Source organism: Erithacus rubecula, assembly GCF_903797595.1.
Source record: "Erithacus rubecula genome assembly, chromosome: 17".
Classification (NCBI taxonomy): Eukaryota; Metazoa; Chordata; class Aves; order Passeriformes; family Muscicapidae; genus Erithacus; species Erithacus rubecula.
The window spans coordinates 1,651,928-1,673,581 of record NC_136669.1 but is presented as its reverse complement, the minus strand read 5'-3'; the positions used below and the strand labels follow the sequence as shown (position 1 = coordinate 1,673,581).

The 21,654-nt window shown below is 40.5% G+C and overlaps 2 protein-coding genes across 3 annotated transcripts in view; both read right to left on the bottom strand.

Annotated features, from left to right (window-relative positions):
• Positions 1-3,673: 3,673 nt before the first annotated feature.
• Positions 3,674-21,654, bottom strand: part of LOC306809109 (acyl-coenzyme A synthetase ACSM4, mitochondrial-like) — an 80,447-nt gene continuing 62,466 nt past the window's right edge. Inside the window, exons 1-14 of one of the 2 annotated variants that reach the window (XM_079320278.1) lie at positions 11,279-11,586; positions 10,494-10,761; positions 9,823-10,033; positions 9,235-9,442; positions 8,988-9,131; positions 8,577-8,733; positions 8,057-8,136; positions 7,260-7,383; positions 6,695-6,775; positions 6,487-6,588; positions 6,071-6,198; positions 5,382-5,481; positions 4,633-4,752; positions 3,674-3,836 (exon numbers count right to left, since the gene is read on the bottom strand). In XM_079320278.1, coding sequence (XP_079176404.1) covers positions 3,750-3,836; positions 4,633-4,752; positions 5,382-5,481; positions 6,071-6,198; positions 6,487-6,588; positions 6,695-6,775; positions 7,260-7,383; positions 8,057-8,136; positions 8,577-8,733; positions 8,988-9,131; positions 9,235-9,442; positions 9,823-10,033; positions 10,494-10,694 — 1,743 coding nt within the window. In that variant the 5' untranslated portion in view covers positions 10,695-10,761; positions 11,279-11,586 and the 3' untranslated portion in view covers positions 3,674-3,749. Of the gene's footprint in view, positions 3,837-4,632; positions 4,753-5,381; positions 5,482-6,070; positions 6,199-6,486; positions 6,589-6,694; positions 6,776-7,259; positions 7,384-8,056; positions 8,137-8,576; positions 8,734-8,987; positions 9,132-9,234; positions 9,443-9,822; positions 10,034-10,493; positions 10,762-11,278; positions 11,587-21,654 lie in introns of those variants that run through there. The other variant, XM_079320279.1, reaches the window with a different exon arrangement.
• On the bottom strand, positions 11,658-21,651 carry LOC306809108 (acyl-coenzyme A synthetase ACSM4, mitochondrial-like). The gene is made up of 14 exons (XM_079320277.1): positions 21,529-21,651; positions 19,408-19,672; positions 18,506-18,716; positions 17,846-18,053; positions 17,255-17,398; positions 16,691-16,847; positions 16,148-16,227; positions 15,379-15,502; positions 14,606-14,686; positions 14,370-14,471; positions 13,324-13,451; positions 13,140-13,239; positions 12,523-12,642; positions 11,658-12,139 (listed from the first exon to the last, which is right to left on the bottom strand). The coding sequence occupies exons 2-14, from the start codon at positions 19,606-19,608 to the stop codon at positions 12,053-12,055; spliced, it is 1,743 nt and encodes a 580-aa protein (XP_079176403.1). The 5' UTR covers positions 19,609-19,672; positions 21,529-21,651; the 3' UTR covers positions 11,658-12,052.

Below are 21,654 nucleotides of genomic sequence, written 5' to 3'. Positions count from 1 at the left end.
TTAATTTCATCTCCTTTTCCATTTCTGCTCCTAAAGAAATAAATTCTCAACTCTCCTCTGGTTTCAGTGGTGCAAGCTCAGATTCATTTAGATTAGTGCAATGGACACAGCATTTTGTACATTTGTTTTCTGGTTTTGACCTCAGACAATAATGAGCTTTGTAGCTGGAAAGCAAAGGAATATCCATCACAGAGCTAAAGGGTGTGCAAGAGGTGAGATCCCCTGCAGAACCCTCCTGGCACAGCCTCACCTGGCCTTGTGTTAATTAGCCAGACAATTAATTCTGAAAGGTCACCAGCAGTTTTACTACACAGCACATTTGCTGTTTCCCCAGGCTCCTGCTACCAGCAGGTATCTTTGGGTAGTGTGTGGGGGATTTACAGCACAACCAGGAAAATCCAAGATAAATAACCCTGTGCTTCTTGTTGTTGCTGTTTTTCTATTTTTTTATCTTTTTTTTTTTTTCTTTTTCCTGGTTCAATGGTGTTTTTGTGCTCAGTGCAGCCTTGGTCATAGAGTTCAGCTACTATTTACATCTTGTGAATCAAGTGCTGGAGCAGCATGGTGTGAAGTGCAAGGGCTGCAGAGAGGAAACAAGAAATGTGAGATGTGACCTAGCAGGGATGATCTAAACCTCTGCTGTGCCCATAACCTTGGGATGGCTTGACTGTTATGGAAACATCTCACAGTCTGAACTGACACCTCAGTCCAGGAAATCCTTGATTATATTTAATCATGAAACTCTATGCTACCCAGGCTGGACCTGGAAGTCTGATCACCAGCAATGATTAAAAAACATTCTCACAAAATAATATTTGGCACAGAGTTATATATGTTGTGGCTTTCAGTAGCAGCACTGTAGATATAAAAATAAGGACCAGTCCATTTTTCTCTCTTCTCACTATTTTCAAAAACCTTTTTCTCCCCTGTACATTTGAAGTTATAGAGAATAAATTGCTTTAGAAATATTTCAAAGGAGCAGAGCAGCAATGTGTATCTTCCAGCCTCATTCAGAAGGTTGTCCTGTTCACACTGACAGGAACAGGATGCTGGAATATACAAAATCCAGGATGAGCATGTTCTGGTGACTAGCTCAGCAGCAAAGAACATCACTCTGTTTCTCAGTTTCTTCCTCTAAATGTTCCCAGAGATATTTGACAGTTATTGAACAAACCCCAAATTGTCAGTACTGGGAAATAACACCACCACTTAGCAGTTTCATCCCAAACTCTGCTCCTTTGCTGTGCCAAGCCTGCAAATTTAAAAGCTTTGAGCTCATTTTAGCATTTAGTTGGCAGGTAGCACATCACTCCCAATGCCCAACAAAAAGAATAATTTCTGTTTTAGAGAAATAAGGAGTATAAATTGGCTGACTCAGTAATTCCTCAAGCCAGTAGTGCAGGACAAACACACCAGTGGAACAATTGGGATTGTGTGGTGCAAGGTTCCTGCTCACACATCAAACAGAAATGTTTGAATTCACCAGTTTATTCCTTTATTCCTGGCCAGGTCCAGGTTATTCTTGCAAAAAGGCAAGAACATGTTGGCAAAGTGTCTGACCCAATGTGCAGAGTGAGCAGGCTGTGCTGCACAGAGAGGAAAACTGAGCCAGCCCTTCCCAGAACAATCTGTGCCACTACCAGGGCTCAGGGAAAGTCTAGAAAGGTCTGTTTAAAGCCCACAACAGTACCAAAAACCTAGGATTATACTTTTAAATTTGCTTTAAAATCATTAATGTCGAAGTTCATTATTAGATTATATTTAAAAATATATTTTAAAATTTATTACTTACATGGAATAAGTGGATTACTTTAAAAATATTATTACTTCACTTCAAATTAGATTGCTTTTCCAAAAAGAACTCACATTTGAAATCTGAATGTCCTTTAAAAGAATCAGATGTTGAAATTGTGTCCAGATTATATTTTTCAACGTTTTTTTTTTTAAAAATTTCACTTAAAGATCTAATCCAATTTCTTGTTATTCTGTCCAAAAATGGCATTACATTTTAAATATCCAACATGTTTTCCCTCTGTTCTGACAGAATGAATGAGAAGAAAATCAATCTCTCAGAAAAAAGCTGTAATACAGGAAAAAGGAAGTTTAAAACCCTTCTGCAGCCAGGTTTGAGCACAACCTTATTTTGTTCACTTTTCTTCTGGTAGAATCACATTAAACAAACCACTTGCTCTCATGGGGGATTTAATTTTCTACATTCACTGGAAGCCTGTGAGATTGTGTTTGAAGACAACTTTATTTTTGATTTTAAGGACTGTAAAGGAACCCATTAACAAATAATCAGCTGCTGAGCTTCCTTGCTCTGCCCCAGCTGGTGGAAGATCAGACAGGGATGGTGAGTTCTGGTCTGAATCTTAAATCTAACACTTGAATGTGATGGCCAAACTTGGCAAATTATCCCTTCTCTTACTCATCTTTTCAATAACAAACTCTTTTTAAACAGACAAGCTTGCATACATTGCTTTTATAAATTGTGTTCATTTTTTATTCTTACAGGATGACTATTTAGACCCAGATCAAGTATTAGTAGAAGAGTTGGTTTTATATCAACAATCTCAAACTCTTTTGACTAACTAAACCCAAATTCATCTAAAGGCTGCTCTGTTTTTCATTAAAGCTTAATTCCAACCTTTGGTATTGTGGGAAAGGAGATGAAGTTGTAGATCACTTATAAAATGTTCTGGCTCAATGGACTGGCTAAAACAAATCACTCAAAGTCACAAAAATCACAGTCCAGAAAATCTGCAGGACCAAGTTCCAAACCCATCCTGGAAATGTATTAAGCATTTCAAGACATAAAACTAAATATTAACTTTCTTACTAATGCAAGCAGAGCAATTTTACATGCCAAATGCATACACAAAACTTATATTTATACACTCTGTATATATGTATATGTGCAACATTAACTACATACAGTGAATTTCTGCAACTTACTGGTTTCTCAATATGCATGACAGCATCATCTATTAAGGGATTATTTCTCACACACTGAACATAATCTCCATTTCTTATTTCATTTACCTCAGAGTGGTTTTTAAAGCAAAAGATGGGCTCTTATGTTCATATCTTTTTCAGAATATTTCCAACCTTGCATTGAGAATTGCACTCCTGGCTAGTGCTTGGGCAAGATGCTTTCAGGAGAAAGGCACCTGCACATGGTTCTCATCCTACCACCAAAAATGTGGATTTTGAACCTATCCAATAAAACTGCTAATATCCCATCTGTAACAATGCATTCTTAGGGCTTTTACTGCCACTATGCACCAGGAAAAATGTTTTTTTTTTTTGCAACCTCTTCATAATGTTGCATTTTTGGAACACATGTAGGGACCATACCAGTCACCATGTCCTTTCCATAAGTTTTGGATGTCAGAATAAACTCTCAGGAAATAGTGAATCAAATATATTTAATGTAAAATACCTTTTCAAATGTAGGCATTATCTTTTTTACTGTCTCTCAAGAATGACATCTAATAGAAGCTGGGCTGTAAGAGGGGTGGTGAGGAGGTCTCAAAGGGAAAGGCTGTTGAAGTTGTCTATTGAAAAATTTATTTTTCACCAGAATAATACAATTCAGTCAGATACTGGTATTGGAAACTCTGCAAGGAGGTACAAATATCACATCTTGATGTTACCTGTATTTTTTGATCAGAGTGAGGTCAGTTATAGTAGTAAAATGTATGTTGCTCTAATGGAATGGAAGAAGTTTTGTTGAATTCCAAACAATGCTATACCCTTCCCCACTCTTTGTCCCTCAGTTCATTCCTCTTGATCTTCCCAGTGACTGTCTTTGGCAGCTCTTTGACAAATTCCACCTAGATAAAATAAAGAGAGAAAGCAATGCAGCAGGCTTGGTTTTCCAAGGTTCTCCAAGCTAATATGGAAAAACTGAGAGGATTCCCATCAGTAAGAGCTGCCTGCCTCAAATCCAAGCCAAACCACTTGTGAAACCGTCTCTCTTTGTCTGCCTAGACAGCCAAACATCTGTACAGCTGCCTCTGAGCTGACCAGACTGGGAACTGTAACTCACAGCAAAGGGAAAATACCTGAATGGCATCAGAGGTCAGAGATGAATGACAAAAAGAAAGAAAAAAAAGATGTTACAGCACAAAAGTCTTTAATGGTTCTTAGTTCTGTGAGTTCTGCTCAACTTAGCTAAGGCACTGCAGTAGCTCTTTTTCTGTGGTGCTGGGATTACTAAGAAACATCAAGTGTATTCTCCTGGGGTGGTGGATGTTTATTAGTTGTGATGATCAGTAGATAAAATCTTACTCAGATTGAGTTATGTGTTACCCTAAAGACACTGGCAAGTGCTTGTTTGAAGGTTAAACACAAAACAGAGAATTATGATTGTGAGTCTGACTAAGAACATGAAGATCTACCTGGGATATTCAAAACCTAGAAAATTTTGAGAAGTTTGAACGAGTACTTTACACAAATGCATGAAAAACAATGTAAACTAATGTTATTTAGGAAAGGTCTTCTGGAGTCTCTAGTCTAGATGAATCTTTACTGCTGTCTCTCAGCTGAATAATGAAAATCTAAATGTTAATTCTCCTGAGATTTAGGGAAGGGTGCCTTGTTTTAAAGTTTCTCCTCAGAAATATTTACCTTTCTAGGGTATTTATATGGAGCAGTAGTTTTCTTGACATGATCCTGCAAGTCACGAGTTAAACTCTTCAGGTCTGTGGATGAAAAGGTTGGGGACAGAACCACAAATGCTTTCACCACCTGTAAGGTAGAATTAACAAAAGTACTTTGATAGTATCTGTTTTTAAGGGCTTGGAATTTTGAGACCCAAACCCTGGGAATTCCTGCCCCAAACCCCCAAGAATTCTGGCCCCAAAAACCTGGAAAATTTGGACTCAAAATCCAGGAATACAGAGCCCTAAACCACGGGAATTTCAGCCCCAAAACTGTGGGAATTTCAGCCCTGAAAATCTGGGAATTCCAGCCCCAAAATCTGGGAAATTCATCCCCTAAATCCTGGGAATTGCAGCCCCAAAATCCTGGGAATATTGTGACTCAAACCCCAGGAATTCTGGCCCCAAAAACCTGGGGATTCCAAGCTTAGAAGTCTCAGAATTTCAGCCTGAAAATCTTGGGAATTTTAGCTTTAAAATCCTGGGAATTTCAGCCCCAAAATCCTGGGAATTCCAAGCTTAGAACTCCCAGAATTTCAGCCTTAAAACTGGGAAATCCTGTTGAGATGAGACCTGCAGATTTTTCATCCTCTCGAGTGAAAGAAAAGGACAGAGATGAAGACAGAGACAGGATCAAATAAGAGGGAAGAGTAAATTCTTCGATAGGCAGGGACCAGGAGATGTCTTGGATTGAAATTTTCTTGTTAGCATCCTTACCTCTCCTCTGAGGGGGTCAGGGCTGCTGACAACAGCTGTTTCTACCACAGCTGGGTGCTCTATCAGGGCACTCTCTACTTCAAATGGCCCAATGCGATACCTAGGGAAGGAAAAATAAAAATGAGATTTGGCTCTTCATTTTTAGCTGGAAAAAAGAATACAGAATGTTTTTAATTTTCATGTTGGAGGAAAAAAAAAGAAAAAGCCAGAACAAGTCAACAAACAGCCATGAAAGCTTTAGACAAAATGGGAAAGTGTTTCATGGTGGTTTTGTGGCAGAGGAGTGCTGGGGCTGTGGGTATTTCTCCATCTGTTCTCTCTCCTTGGAGCTCCATCCCACCCTGCAGCTGTGATAAGTTATGGTATCACATCATACAATATCAAGTTATTTCAACATGTTAAAAATTAATGTTTCTAAAGCTCTTTGAATCCAATAGAGATTCCTTCAATTTTAGTCAAAAAATAAACTAGGTAATCTCTCCTTTGCCAGCTGAAGTTTTCATTCTCTGTTCAAACACACGAGATGTTGCAGGGGAAGTGGATCCAGTTTCATCACCAAGATGGTACTGCAGGTCTGTGAAAGGGTGATAAGAACAGCAAGTATTGCAAAGTCAAGGGGTCAGTACAGGATTGTGATGTCAGAAGCTCAGCAGGATGCAACATGTAAGAATATGGAGTGGCAGACTGACCCTGAGGAAATGATGATGTCATCATCTCTGCCAATGAACTGGAAATATCCCTCTTCATCCACAGACCCTCTGTCTCCAGTCACATAAAAATCTCCACGTTCACTTTCTGCAGTTTTCTTGGGGTTATCCTTAAAGTGGTTTACAAGCAGTAGTTTAGAATTTGAGCATGCATTAGCTAGACATTATGCTATAGCACACATAACATCAAATGTTAATTTTTCAGTCAAGGATGTACTGATATTGCTATAAAATACAATAAAATGGGTTTTCTAACACCCACCAATCCAAATAAGCAAATTACTCTGTTAGTAAATAATTAAATGGTGAAAAATGCCCAGCCTTTAGGACCACTATTGCAATTGGAGAGCCTCTGGGGAAATTGGTAGTGGTGGTGAGGAATAAAATGAAGTTCTTACTAAATATTCAGAGAAAAAACCAAGTGGTCTTATAGGTTTGCTTCTGATAGCAATTTCCCCCTGTTGTCCTGGAGGCAGGATATTGGCATTTTTGTCAACGATCTAGGATGAAAAACAATTTTTATTTTAGTCCAATGGAAAAACAAACTCACAAATCCAACCAAACAAAAAATCCCTCGTGACAGAATCCGAAGAGCAATCAACAAACCTGAACATCATAAAGGGGAGCTGCTTTCCCCATTGATCCAGGTTTAATCTTCATTCCTTTACCAACACAGCAGATTATTCCCTGTAAAAGTCAAAATAAACCAAAGTTTTGCAATAGAAAATTGCTACAATTCATTAAATGTACTTTCCAGACCAATTCCAAAATAAGAAATTAAGATTCATAGGATCCTAGATATCAGTGCTGTATAGTACAGTTAAGCAAAATCATAAAATCCCCTGAAAGAATCCTGTTCCATTTTCTGTGAAAAATTCATGTCCTGTGCTAACCAGTCTTCTTCCCTTAGGTTCAAACTCTGCCCTCTTGGCTGTCACTGTTACTTGGAATTATCTTAAGGACATTTGTAGAGCACATTCCCTCCCAAAATTTCTGGCAGGTTCTGTGGGGAGAGCCATGAAAGGAAGTTTTTCAGAGGTTACCAGGGAAGTGAACAACTGAAACACCCACAGAAAGGTGAAGGAGGAAACAGACTGTGTTCTTACAAAACAAACCTTACAGCAAAAAGGAATTCCAAAGATTTAACAGGCTGTTGTCCCTAGGGATGTACCATTTCAGTCTGGCCATACACCTCATGGATGTCCAGCCCAGTCTGGCTCCTCCATTGCTCCATCACTTCTGGGTTCAGTGGTTCCCCTCCACTCACACAGCACTTCAGGTTCATGAATTTGTACCTTCACAGGGAGTTAAAAACATGAAAGGCAATACTCAAATCTAGAGGGGGAGGCCAGGAGCACACAGGGTGAGCACCATGGAGAGCTGTTTGCTGGGAGAGTTGGTGCCACAAGGTGGGGAAATCAGAGGGGCTCTGATCCTTCTGCTCCTACACAGGAATATCTGTGCCCAACTCACTGCCAGAGTGAGTTAAACATGTGAAAAATACAATTTCTGCTGAAGCCAGCTGGGATTATAAATAACCAAATACTGATGTGCTGAGCCAGGGCCCTGATTGCTGACCCTCTGCAACAGGCCAAGTGAGAAGGTTCAAGAGGGAAGGAAGGAGCAAGGACAGGCAGTGAGAACTGGAGCAGGGGCTGAGCTACAGCTGCCACAACAAATAATTACCTCACAGTAATGCTGACATGCACTTTCTAGGTCCTTCCCAAAGTGTGGACAATTTATGGGGTAAACAAAAATCATGACAAAGTATTTAATAATTTCTGAGGGAAAACATCAAATTTCTCTATTTAATCAAAAACTCAGCAAACTCAAATTTTGCATTATAGTCTTGTGAATGATATTGTAAACTAAATTATTGACATATTTTGGGTCAAGCAGTTAGATACAGGAGATCAATAAATTTTATTAGTGTAAATTAAACAATAGTGAGTAATTTTTTTTACTTACTTGGAGAGATCATTTTGCACCAGCATGCGGAACAATGTTGGAGCACCAACCAGGACATCAATTGGGAATCTGCAGAGAGTCTAGAGGGTTAAACAACAAGAAGGATGTAAAGCCCAGACAAAATCTGCCTTGGGAAGAGACAGTAAACAGGTGACAGTGAAAGGAGAAGTAGATTTGTCCCATGTGTAAAAGCACCACACCCTCTGTTGGGGGAGGAACCCTCCTGCAGTTGGTGCAAATGCAGAGATTGTAAAAATCCCATTTTAACACCAGGATCCCACAGCTTGGGGCATGGCCAGAACAGCTCCTCCTCTGTCTACATCACTTTCATCTTGGTAGGTATGGGCAGAGAAACACTTAATTTCTGCATTAATACCCACTGATATTATTGCCACAGTCACTCAAATGAATGGCAGGCATTTAATGCTGCTTTTGGATGATTTTTGTTTACCAGCTATGAGTAAAGTGTTTTTGACATGCTTTCTGCAGATGAACACGTTTCCATGAGTTTTCCCCTTACATTTAGGATGACTGCTGAGTCAGTCTGTGGTAAGTTATGTATAAAGATGCACGATCCAAAAACCCAAGGATCAAAAAAAGATGCAATTGAAGTTAGTATCCATCCTGTGTCTGCTGTGTTCCATATCGTGTTGGAGGGAGTAAAATCCAGCCAGTACCTGATAGAACAGGAAAAAAAAATAAAGAAAAGTTAATGAAAAACGCCCAAAAAGAGGGTAAGAGGTATTAATTGGAAGATTGAGACACATTAGGGGCAATCCTAACCCTTAGCAATTTGATGTGGTTTTTACTCTGATTTCAAAGGGATAAGGGATTAATATTCACTGGTATTTCTTATTCTGAATTGTTTTACAATAGTTCTACTATGCAGCTGCAATTATCTTATGTTCAACCAGGCTTAACTCTTTCATACCTTTCACTTAAAAGGGGTCTGAAACCAAGACTCCCCTGGGAATGTTGAGTCATCTTTGGAGAACCTGTGGTTCCACTGGTGAAGAAGATAATCATTGGGTCTTGGATGCTTGTTTTGATGCAGGAATGGTCAGCAGGTTGGTTTCTGTAAAAAGGAGAATGCAATTATAACTTCAATTGTTGTAGTTGAGCTTGTGGGATCAGGTCTGCTTTGTCCTGGTGAGTGCAGTGCCACTAATCCCACTCACTGGTAGAGCTCAGTGAAGTTCAGCCACCCCTCCCTGCTGCCTTTGGACACCATCAGCTTGGTTTTCAGGAGCTGGCACTGGGGTGCCACTGAGTCCACTGCAGGAGCCAGTTTGTCAGTGGTGATGATGCACGTGGCCCTGGAGGCCTGGAGCCGGTACAGTATGTCCTTGGCTGATAGCTGGGATGTTCCTGGGATTATGATAATGCCTGGAAGAGAGATAAAGTCACTTTGTGTTTTTTCTACATCTGATTGTTTTCTAAGAACCTAAGCTATTAGTTATTCCCAAACTGATCTCCCATACAGATTTGACCTGGTGTTCCCCAGCCAAACAGATTAGATTAATGCAGATGCCTGTGCTCTCCTGTCAGGAATGAAATGTGGATCTGCCTGGTGATTTCCATGGCTCTTCCCTGACTTCTAGCATCTTCCTGCTCACTGCACAAACTACCTCTCCTATGGTCCCTAGTGAAAATCCTTCAGGACTGCCTGGCAGCTAGACTGGATTATTACACCATTTTCCCTTGCTAAATCATATCCATTCTTGATTCTCTCAACTGATTTGTACCCACCCTTTTAGCTCACTGACCTGCTCTCATACAAGCCACATTGACCAGCCACCACTCTGGAATTCGTGGTAGGATCAGGATCAGCTTGTCTCCCTTCTGCAGCCCACATTCTTTAGTCAGCATGTTGGCCACTTTCCGAGACAGGAGCCCCAGCTCCTCAAAGCTCCACTTCACCTCTTCTCCTTCTCCATTTATCCACCAGAAAGCAGGGTTTGATGGTCTCTTTCCAGCCTATAAAACACAGGAATTCAAACATAAAAGATTTTCTTCTGAAGGACTATGAAATAATAATGCACAGACATCTCTAAATTATGGAAGATCTGAGTATTTGACAGCTGGCATAGAAGCTTTTTTTTCCTTGTCCTTAAAGGATTGAGATTTGCTATTCATCAAGCTCAGGTATCCCAAATAGATTCTCCTTCTCTGATTCTGAAATGTTTACCTGTCTAATTGTCTCTAGACCCAAGCCCTCATCTGGATCCTATTTCAATTTAAGCCTTACACTATGCATTAATGCTCCTACAAAATAACAATAAATAAAGCAAGAAAGAATGAACTTTGGTATAATTTCATTATGCAAATTTGGTGTGGTGACTGGTTGTTTTTATAAAGAAAAAACCCAAAACCCCATCTTACTCCAAATGAAATTTAAAATTAAAGTATTTCATTGGCACAACAGAAGGTCACCTACCTTTTCAATCTCAGACCATTTGTCCAGCACATCACTTGCAAAGTTAAAGTGCTTTGGTATCTCCTGTTTGCCCTGTCTGATGGACTCATACTGGGAATATACATCAGAGGAGAGCAGCCTGGGGTGCCCATGGAAAGTTCTATTAGGAGGCTTCAGAGTCCTCAAGAGTTTTAAACTCTGTAATTTAAACAGCAACTTCATGGCAGAAGATTATGTGTCTAGATGCTGTAGACTATACAACAAAATTGCAGAACTGTTGCTATGAATCCTGCAACAAAAAACAAACAAGCAAACAAACACCAAACCAACAAAAAAAAAAAAAGAAAATTAATATTGAGATTATCCAAAGATAATCCAGTTATGAATTAATGAGTTCTTCATTAAAGTCACTTGGGTTAGTCAGAGCCAGACTGATGGTTTTAACATGCTAATTAAATGTTAAGTTCTCTATCCTGCTTTCCCTTTTTTTTTAATTTTAAATTAATTGCCCACAACTCTCCATACTAAAACACAACATCAGATGTTATTTTTTGCATTAGAAGAATGTTCCTGCTTCATACATTCAGTACCTGATTCTCTGTTCCTTTTTCTCTCTGCATGTTTCCCAACTACTTCCATCAAGAATCTCACAGCTTTAGCTTCAGCAGTTACTGATCCATCCATTCCCATCAGCCCCAAGAACCTTCATTTCTTCATGCAGCCCCTGAGTTTGACAGAGACTTTTCTGCTCCTTCTCCTGACCTGTCTGCTGTGGACATTGGAGATCCTCCATTCATTCCACTCACCTGTTAGGACATGTTTCCCATATGAGAAGATTCCCTGGAAATGTGAGACCTGGGCACTCCTTCATGAAGGTTTTGCAGTGAAACCCTTCTGAATTTATTGCTCACTTCTTCTGGAGTAGCAAGAACAGAATGTGGCACAAACCAGACCAATCAGCAAAGCTCCTTCTGTGGAGTAACTTTTTTCTTGTAATCATTTACACCATTGTTAGTTGTGGGTAATTTGCACCTTAACCTAAAGCATTTTGGGTCTTCTTCAACTTTAACCATTTAAAAAGAAATGTCTTTTTCCTTCCACTCTGACAGAATTTGAGAATGTTACAGTGGTAGTTATTGACAAGAATATATTAATGTGCTGCTGGTACCCATCACAGGACAAAGATTATTTTAATCAATTTCTCTTTTATTTGTATGTATTTGAGTTGTAGTTACACTTTTTTTTTTGGTAAGGAAGCTATTTATACATATGTTTATATATGTTTATATATTTTTTACTGGATATGTTTATATCCAGTAAAATGAAATCTTTGTATGCACTTGTGTCTGTCTAACTTGCAAGTCCTTCCTTCAGGAAATTTGTTGGTCAATGGCAAAAGTGGTTCCAATAGCAATATCCTCAAGCCATATGAGTGTTTTCTACTTTTTCTTCCACAGTTTGATTTTCCCAATATTTCCAAGTGTTCTGGGTCATAAACACGTGCCATGTTGGATGTGTTATGGTTGCTGCAGGTAATGGAATTTTTCTTTCTTTGTTTTTCCACATCACTCTTCCTCTTTTTATACATTTGCCCACTCTTTGCTCCTTAAAACTTTTCTCTGGATTTTCCCAGTAGTTGTCTTTGGCAGATCCTGAACAAACTCCACCTGAAAGGCAAAAAACCCCATTCTGGTTAAATTCTCAGCTGAAGGAAAGACACACTTTCATTATGGTTGGAGGTAAAAGGATGGAAAGCTGCCCAGCCAAGGCTGGGATGATGAAAAGCTGACTGAATGAGCTGCTGTGAAAACCCCAGTGCTCCAGGAAAGAAAGACTGGCTGCTCATGAAATAAAATTTCATGACCATTGCCTCCCTCCAGGCACTTTCTAGCACACACAGCCAACCCAACAGACCCTGTCACCTACTTTCACTTTATCTAACTCTGCTTGGAGTGTTGGTCAGAATGCTGTTGAAAAAGAGATGAGGCAGAACAAAAACTGCTGAGTTTCTGGTACAATGAGAGAGCTTTTCTTTCTGGGCTGTGCTTACCTTCCTTGGATACTTGTAAGGTGCAGTCACCTTCTTGACATGTTGTTGAAGCTCGTGAATTAATTTTTCTGGATCATGTGAGAGAAAAGCAGGTGCTAAAACAATGAAGGCTTTGACCACCTGTGGCACAAGAATGAAGAGATTCCATTGATTTCCAGAGGTGGTAGAATACATTTGTTGTGAAAAGTGTCAAAATTCAGAATGGCAAAATGTGAGCTTTTTCTTTAATTTCCCTTCCCATTAGCTGTTTATTACAGAATGCTGTGCTGTGCCATTCTAGAGCAGAGGATTTTTTCCCTATTTCCACCTTTTTCAGCCCCCTTAACATTATATCATATTAAAGCTGGAAATCTTGACCCTATTACTTAAAGAAATGTTGCAAAGTTGGAAAATGTAAAACAAAATTTAAACACTCTGGATATATTACCACTATGGCAAATAAGAAATAATCAAAATTTCATTGCTTATACAAAAGCATGTCATTATGAGGTTGAAAAGCCAAACTGGTTTTACACATCAAAACCTGCAAACAAAGAAATCATCCTGAAAATGTAAGATCTGCCAAGATATTACAAGGAAGGGCATTTCTTTCACAAGTTTTGTCTGTTTTGTTTTACCTCCCCTCTCACTGGGTCAGGGCTGCTGACAACAGCCACGTCTGACACTGCTGGGTGCTGGATCAAGGCACTCTCCACTTCAAAGGGGCCAATGCGGTACCTGGGGGAGCACAAAGATCAGCCCCTTCCCTCCAATGCTCTTCCCATTTTCCTTCAGGAGGAAATCTGAAAGGAAATACCTTACCCAGCAGAATTAATGATATCATCATCTCTCCCCACAAACCAGACATATCCCTCTTCATCCATAGTGCCTCTGTCCCCAGTGAGATAGAAATCTCCACGCACAGAGGCAGCAGTTTTCTCTGGATTATCCTGGCAACAATCAAACATTTCAGAAAGGTATCTGATTATTAGGGAAACATAATGCATTTCCTTTCCAGTGGTGCTAAAAATGATAAAATTATTTTTTTAAGTTGTTGTCAAAATGAGTGTTTTCAATACTGTTTTATATATTCAACTATAATACTCAGAGCCATGTTAATGAGTAGTTTGATGCCTGAAGTAAGTGACAGGTGGAAAAGAGCACTACACACTAAAGAGTGTATGTAGAGATTTCTGTTCTAGAGGGAAAAAATGATGCTCTATCAAAATGCTCATCCATCACAGCAAATGTGTAGCCCACAAAAATGTGTAACCCACTCTGTTCAGGGAAATGATTTATCCTTGCAGGGGGTTGCCTCAATAACATCCTGTCAAAATAAACTTTTTACCGTTAACTGGAGTGACCAAAACTCAAATGAGGTCACCTGAAGGAAAAGCTTAATTATTTGCATTGACCTATAGGACCTCTACACCTAGTGTAACCTTCTGGTTACACAGGAAAACTCTTTGACAACAAGACATAGTGAAAACCAGAAGTTACAATATTGAACTCGTAGAAGTTTCTTATCCCTTAGTGAGTAATTGCATCTCACAAGTTGTTGTTCAAGGATGCTATAGCTATCCAAATATTATGGGGGATCAGAAAAGGATGAAAACATAGATAGGACCCCAAAGCTTATTTATTGTGACAGTACAATTGCAGGGGAGAATAAGTGCCTGATTCTGTTGTTTTCTTAAGAATGTCCTGCACCTCAGCAGTACCACACACTGACCAGGCTCAAAGTCCTGGAGTAACCCAGTGAGACCTTCTGAGGATCCTGGATGGAATTCTGCTGCTGGCAGCACTCTGCCCTGGCTCCCTCCCCAGTCTCTGAGCAGACCCAGACCCAGCAGGGCAGCTCAGCTCACCAAGTACTCGGAGAAGAGGCAGAAGGGGCGCGAGGGCTGCACTCGCACAGCGATGGTGCCCTCTGCTCCTGCAGGCACAACAGCCCCGAGCTCATCCACGATCTGCAGAGAGTCACACACAGCAGAGGGCTCTGCTCAGCCCAGAGCAGCATCTGCTGCAGCTCAGTGCAGGGCACACAGGGGACACGGCCAGCACTGCCTGCCTGTGCCACCACAGCTGCCCCATAGCCACGCACCTGCACATCGTAAGGGGGAACAGCCCTGCCCAAAGAGCCAGGTTTGATTTTCATCCCTTTCATATTGGCACAGATTGGCACCTGCAGAAGAGATTTGTGAAGGATTGTTTAAATTGTTGCAACATCATGTAAATTCTATAATTGTTTGCACTATCCAGGACTCTCCCTTGTGACTTTGTTGTGACAAGGGCTGAACTGGGGTTCTTGGGTACATCAGAGAGGCATTTCAGGTCAGAGCTGTGTGAGCTTGGTTTTGTTGAGTCTGAGCCAGTGGTTATCCAGCAAACTCTTGACTTTGCAGGGCAGCAGATGTGAAATTATTACAGATCTTATTTCAATCATGGGACAATTAATTTGGGACCATTTCAAGGGCAAAATGAGAGAAGGCCTGAGATGTGGTTCTTAATAATTTTGTTGATGTTCACTTACAGAGAAGTCTGGGATGTGAGCTGTTTTAATATTTGCCATTAAAACCTCAGACAGGCCAAACTGATAGCTGGAGCAAATTATTTTTTCAGATTTCTTTTAAAGTAAAGATGACAAAGGGATCTCCTACAACTTATTTGATCTGAAGTGTCTCTATTTTTGCAGAGGTCTAAACCATTAAAAATGCAGCTTGCTGATTCTGGAGCTGTATAATCATAATTACATATTTTATTTTTTTTTATAATCATATAAGTGATTCTCACCTTTTCCATTGATTATCAAGGATATTGTGGTTTTGGTTTTGTTACCTTTGAATGGGTATACTGCAAGGATTAATGCAAACTTACTGTTTCAGTCTGGCCATAACCTTCATGGATAACCAGCCCTGTCTGGACTTTCCACTTTTCAAACACTTCAGGATTCAGAGCTTCCCCTCCAGTTACACAGTGTTTCAGACTCGGGAACTTGTAGCTTGAGAGGAAGAGCAAATGAAATAATTTTCTTCACTACTAAAATGAACAGTGAACAGCCTTAAATGAACAGAGTTCCTCGACTTTCCAAGTACACCTGAGATTGAAGGAAAGAATGAATAGGAAGACAGAGCCTGAGCTCTCTGCTAAACTTGAGTTGGCTTTTGTCAGGATGAAAGACCTTACCAAAGATGTGAAAATTCCTCACAAACCAATTTTCACAAACTGGGTATTTTACAGAGTACTAAATTGGTGGGAACAGCTGCCAGATAATTCTCAGCATGTGAAACTCCTCTAACTGCTCCCTTAATTCTCAAACATATGAGAACATCTCCATGGTGCACCAGTAATTCCCTGATTCAATGCTGCCTAAAACATTGACTTAAACTGACCTCTGAACCCTAAGTTCAGAGGAAGTGACAAGTTAAAAATTATCCCCCAGAGTTTCCTCTGTGCTGTCTATTCAAAGCCCCAGTAGCCCCGGTGTGGCTAATGATTCTCACATCTCAAAAGTGAGAGCCTTCTTTGCTGAGAGCAAGTTGTGCTCCTTAGATTGCCTTGAAGAAGAGAATCAAGGAGCCCAAGGAGGCCAGCATGCAGAGCTGCCCCAGCAGAGCAGCCCAGGCTCCCTCCCCTCCTGCTGTACCTGCTCACATCATGCTGGACCAGCATGCGGAAGGCGGTGGGAGCCGTGCAGAAGGTGGTGATGGGGTATCTTGAGAGAGTCTAGAAAAACAGGAAGTTATTGTGCTGGAAAGAAAGTGTAATGCTGGGTCTGACCTTGTAAATGTACAGGTGATTAACACAATTTACATGCTCAAATGTCTGCAAGATGGAAATCATTAAAATGCTGCACCAGGCAGTTCAGCTCCTGTAGAAAATATGGAATTTTCTGTCCAAAAAAGTCACTCATTTAAATGAAGGACCAGTGAGAGCAGTAGATGTAAGTTAGGATTTTTTTGGGTTTTCCAAGGTGTCTGTGTTCCAGGCTCAAGCCTAGTTGGTGATAGGGAACTAGACCAGAGCTTTCCCAGTATTATTCTTGGGAAGATTAAGGTTGAGGTTTGTGACCCATACAAGAGGCCAATGTTGAGGGCTATCACAGAGCTGAGTGTTTTTGAAAAATAGCTTGTAAGAAGAATAAGCATTCTGGAACCTTTGGATTGCTTGGCATGTGGGGGTTACTCACTTCTGCAATAACCTCTGGTGTAAATTGTGGCATATGGTGTACAAAGACACAGGATCCACAGATCCATGGTGCAAAAACACTGCCATAGGCTGATTTTGCCCAGCCAGTGTCAGAGGTATTCCACATTATATCTGAAGGAGTCAAGTTCATCCAGTACCTGATGAAAAAGCAGAGATGAAAAAAACTTTCAGGGAAAGCAATTGAGTAGCAAGCCATAGGTTTAAGCTGAAGTGTGACTCCTAAGGTGTAATGAAATGGCTCAAGGTTGCTTTGGTTCTCAGGGAATGTTGGCCCAACATGAGTGTGCTTGACTTCCTCTGCTGTGGCTGCAGGGACAATTTCCTTATTGCTTCTCTGCTTTCAGCCCTGCAAGGGACACAGCTCTGCACATGATGAGCTCAACTGGGTCTTCCAGAAGCTTTTAATAACAAGAGTTTTACCATGAGAGGAGAATGAGGAGAAAGGTGCAAATCCTACATTTCCTGGAGTTTCATGGTCAGATCTTCAGTTTAATGCTGATCACCTCACTTAGTCAGCAGCCTGGGAGGAACTGCAAGATAATACCTGCCAGAGATTGCAAATCCAATGCCATAACTGCTGTGGGAGTGCACCACCATTTTTGGGAAGCCTGTAGTGCCACTGGTAAAATACACTATCATTGGGTCTTGACTCCTGGTCTTGACACATTGATGGTCAGCAGATGCAACCCTTGAGAAGAAATGATACACTGCAATCACTACATGCAGTTTCCTACCGGGTAATCAGTATCTGTGTTGTTTTCTTCCTAAATGGTATAATCTTACTTAATTTAATAATATTACCAATTAATAACCTTCCGAATTATATAATCTTACTAAAGAAATAGTTGCATTAGATATCACAAGGAAAAGTTAGAGAATCCATTTTTCTTGTCACAAGTAAACTTTGAATCACAGGGCTGAGCAGCAAGGAGAAGCTGAAGTACCTGAACTTGGCTCCCAAAACCTGGGTTTCATGAATCTGTATTTAATGCAATGTAATCACAATACTGCAAGTTGACAGAGAAATGTAACTCATTTGGATTTTGAAAATTCCCCCCAAACCTCAGCAATGTCATCTGACTGGTACAGCTCCCTTCAGCTCACAGGCATGATGGTGAGAGAGCTGGGTACTCACGCAAGGAGCTCTTTGAAGTTCAGCCACCCATCCCTGCTCCCTTGGCCTACAAGGAGTTTACTTTTCAGGAACTGGCTGCCAGGCAGGACAGATTCCACTGCAGGTGCCAGGGTGTCACTGGTAATGATACACTTGGCCTTGGAAGCCTGCAGTCGGTAGGAGATGTCTTTGGCTGTTAATTGGGATGTTCCTGGAATAAGGACAATTCCTGGGAAGAAGCAATTGAGAAAACTCAGTATTTCCCAAAAATACTTGATGGTGTGTCTCTCTGTGGATGCTGATTTCTTCCATCATGGATGTTTAGCAGTTTAAAAGCAGAACAAAACAGATCTATTGAATTATTAATGATTCTAATCATATAAATGGTTCCATTGTACATTCAGCTCCCTTACAATGGATGTGTCAAGTCTGGCCCTGGGCTGCAGCCATTCCCCCCTCACTGGCCTCACCTGAGAATGCCATTTGACTGGGCCCTGTCTGACCCTGTGGTTCCTGTGGGGCTGCTGCCAATTCTCCTTCTAGGCAGAAGCACCAGCAGTAGAGGTCACAACAGAACATTGCTGTTTGCATTTTTTGCATTTTCTTCACTGTGATCTGGCACATGGCTTGTAGGCTGTGTTTGCTTTCTGTCTGCAGCCACCAAGTCAGGGAGTGTCTCACCTGCTCGCATGCAGGCCACGTTCAGGAGCCACCAGTCAGGAACACGAGGCAGAACTGCAATGACTCTGTCTCCTCTCTGCAGCCCACAGGCTCCAGAAAGAACATTGGCTGCCTTTCTGGACAGAGAGCCCAGCTCCTCAAAGCTCCACTTCACCTCCTCTCCCTCATCATTGACCCACCAAAAAGCTGGATTTGCTGGTTTTCGTCCATCCTACAACACGTGAGAAGATATTAAAATAAGACAAACCTTAAAAGGTTTAACTTCAATTAAAAAAATCTCTTAAGTAAGTAAATCATCCCTGCCAATCACTGTCTTAGGGTGACACCTTTATTTCTGATAAAGAAAATAGAATGGTGCTTTCACTCTGCAGCTAATACTGCCCAGTACCAATGAGGAAACCTGATTTGTATCATCACAGATTCGTTCCACTATGTCCTCATTTTGGCTGGAGTAGATTAAATTTTCTTACAAAGTCCTGCTAGAGTGCTGTGGTTTATGAATTTAGGATGAGTGTAGTGCTGATAACACAGTGATGTTTTAGTTATTGCTAAGCAGTGCTTACTGTAAGTTAAGAACTTTCCAGTTTCCCACACTCTGCCAATGATACCTTGGGGGAAAGTTTGTTGGGAGGTGTCTGGGGATGGGCTGGGCATCAGTCAGTGGAAAGTGAGCTACTGCTACTGCTACCAATATGATCATGATTATTATTATGACATTTCAATTACTAAACAGCTCTTTCCTCAACCCATGGGTTTTACCTTTTTTTTCTCTTGATTCTCCTCCCCATCCCACTGGATGTTTGTGTGTCTGTGTGTGTGAGAGAGATCCAGTGGCTTTGTGGTTCTTTGTTGGCAGCTGGGGTTAACAGCACAATGCCTATAAAGTAAAAGACAAATACTACCTTTTCCAGTCGTGCCCACTCATCTAAGACATCACTTGCAAAGTTGAAATATTCTGGCAGCTCCTTTTGGCACTGGTTTATAGGTTCATAGTAGGAAACAATCTGAGATGTAAGAAGCCTGCTGTTTCCATGGAATGATCTGGAAGGTGACCTGAGAATCCACAAACACTGAGGAATCCAGGATTTAACAAATGTTCTCATGATTAATGATGTTTAATCAGACAATGAGGGGAACAATCAGGTGCACACTGAAAGAATCAGTCACCTGGAATGAAAGAAAGTACATTTAAACCAATCCAGTTATTGGATGCTGTCCCATGTAAGATGTTGGATAAATGAATGCAAATTGGTTTGAATAAAGAGGTTGCTTACACACACCCTCATTCTATGTCATGGTACATGTATTTTTGTGAAACTAGTGTTTAACATTACAGTATGCAGAAGGAATAAGCACAGTCATCTTGAGGTTAATAAAATTAGCAGAGTTGTTGCTATGAATCCTGCAACAACAACAACAAGAACCAACAAAACAAATCTTGAGATTATCAAGACAATCCAGTTATGAGCTGATGGGCTATTCATTGAAGTCACTCAAGCCCACTGCAGACTGATGGTTTGAATGGTCCAAAAGAATGTAAAGTCTCCCATCCTGCACTCTCATACTTTTTACCTTTTTCTGTTTTAAGGATTAATGTCCTGTATTAATCTGGCACCTTGTCTGTGTCTCAGCTGACATGTTCTTTGGGGCTGTTAATTGCCCACAACTTGTCTTCCTCAAACACAACATCAGATGTTAATGTTTGCATTAGAAGAATATCCCTGCTTCTGTCATCAAAGCATTCACTAGCTGATTCTCCATTCCTTTTCCTTCCCATGGAGCTGAAGAATATTTCCTAACTTCCACCAGCAATCTCATTCCTTTAACTTCACCAGCTGCTGACTCACATTTCCATTCACTACATCTGTCCCAAGCACTTTCACTCCAGCAATCCCTTATGTAGGCCCCCAAATTTGATTTACACACTGCTTGCCTTGGAACACCTCCTTGTCTTTTCCATGCCTCAGCACATCTTCCAGGAGGATCTGATCCATGACCTTCCCAGGCAGAGAGGTTCTACATTTGCTTGTGCAGATGTCCTCTTCCATTACAAAAATCACAGGTGAACTCTGAATAAAATACTTTTTCCTGGGCAAGTTTTGTGGCCTGAGTGAAGCTGCAAAGTTTTGCCCTTTGCCCCAGGTTTTTAAGCTCAATTTGCAGCCTTTTACCCCATGTCTCTTGTCTTCATTTGAAACTGTTTGTTCTGACATTTTTAGATGCACGGATCTCATTGGTCAAATGCTATTCCTCAAGAAAAAGTTACTTATTTAACACTGGAACTATTGCTTTACAGAACCTTATACAGTAATATTTAATCTGCTTACCAGGCAAATTAGTTCAAATACCCGAGTTTAACACAACTGAATTGTTTCAGTGATATCTGCCAACATAAAAAATCTAGATGCAGAATTTCCCCCCAGAACAGATATTTTGTCAAAAGAAACAGAAATTCATGGTGTTCTCCACACTCCTTGGACATTGTGGCAGAGAAACACTGACAAGTTGTAAACAAGCCCTAATCACTTAGGAAGATACTTCTCCTTTCTCAGTCTGCTCTAATTCTCTAATTTATCTGTAACTTGTGTATTGCAGAGCATTACAATGACAAAATCTACACAATAGATTTTGAGAGAAAGAGGAAGGACATAAAATTAAGTAATATTTAGGGAAATGATATTCAAGACTGACAAGATGGCACATTTGAAGTTTAGGATTCCAGAGTGCTCTACAAAAATGTCCATCAAGAAGACTGTGAGAGATTTCAATTTTTAGCACTTTCTCACCTGCAAATGTAGAAGTGAAAACAAAGACAGAAAACAGAGGAAAAGACCCAGTAAGGACAAAGTTATCAGAATGAGAAGGAAAATTATAAATTATTATTCCTGACTTAATACCATTTGCTTTGTTCAGTGATCATCAATGTGAGGAGTTCAGATAAATAACATTTTCCTGACCTGTCTGCTGTACACAGGAGAGACTGAGAGCTGCTGGAGGAGATCCCCTTTATTCATTTCACTCACCTTTCAGGACATGCTTCCCATGTGAGGCACTGTAAAGATCAGCTGTTCCCTGGAGATGTGAAACCTGACCATTCCTTCATAAAGGTTTTAGAGTGAAACCCTTCTGACTTTATTGCTCTCTTCTTC

Coding starts and splice junctions, on each gene's coding strand:
- LOC306809108 (XM_079320277.1), bottom strand. CDS start 19,608: ATGAGAACATTTGTTAAATCCTGGATTCCTCAGTGTTTGTGGATTCTC. Junction 16,228..16,690: donor CACCAGAGGTTATTGCAGAA/GTGAGTAACCCC, acceptor CTGTTTTTCTAG/ACTCTCTCAAGATACCCCAT. Junction 12,140..12,522: donor CTTACAAGTATCCAAGGAAG/GTAAGCACAGCC, acceptor TTTGCCTTTCAG/GTGGAGTTTGTTCAGGATCT.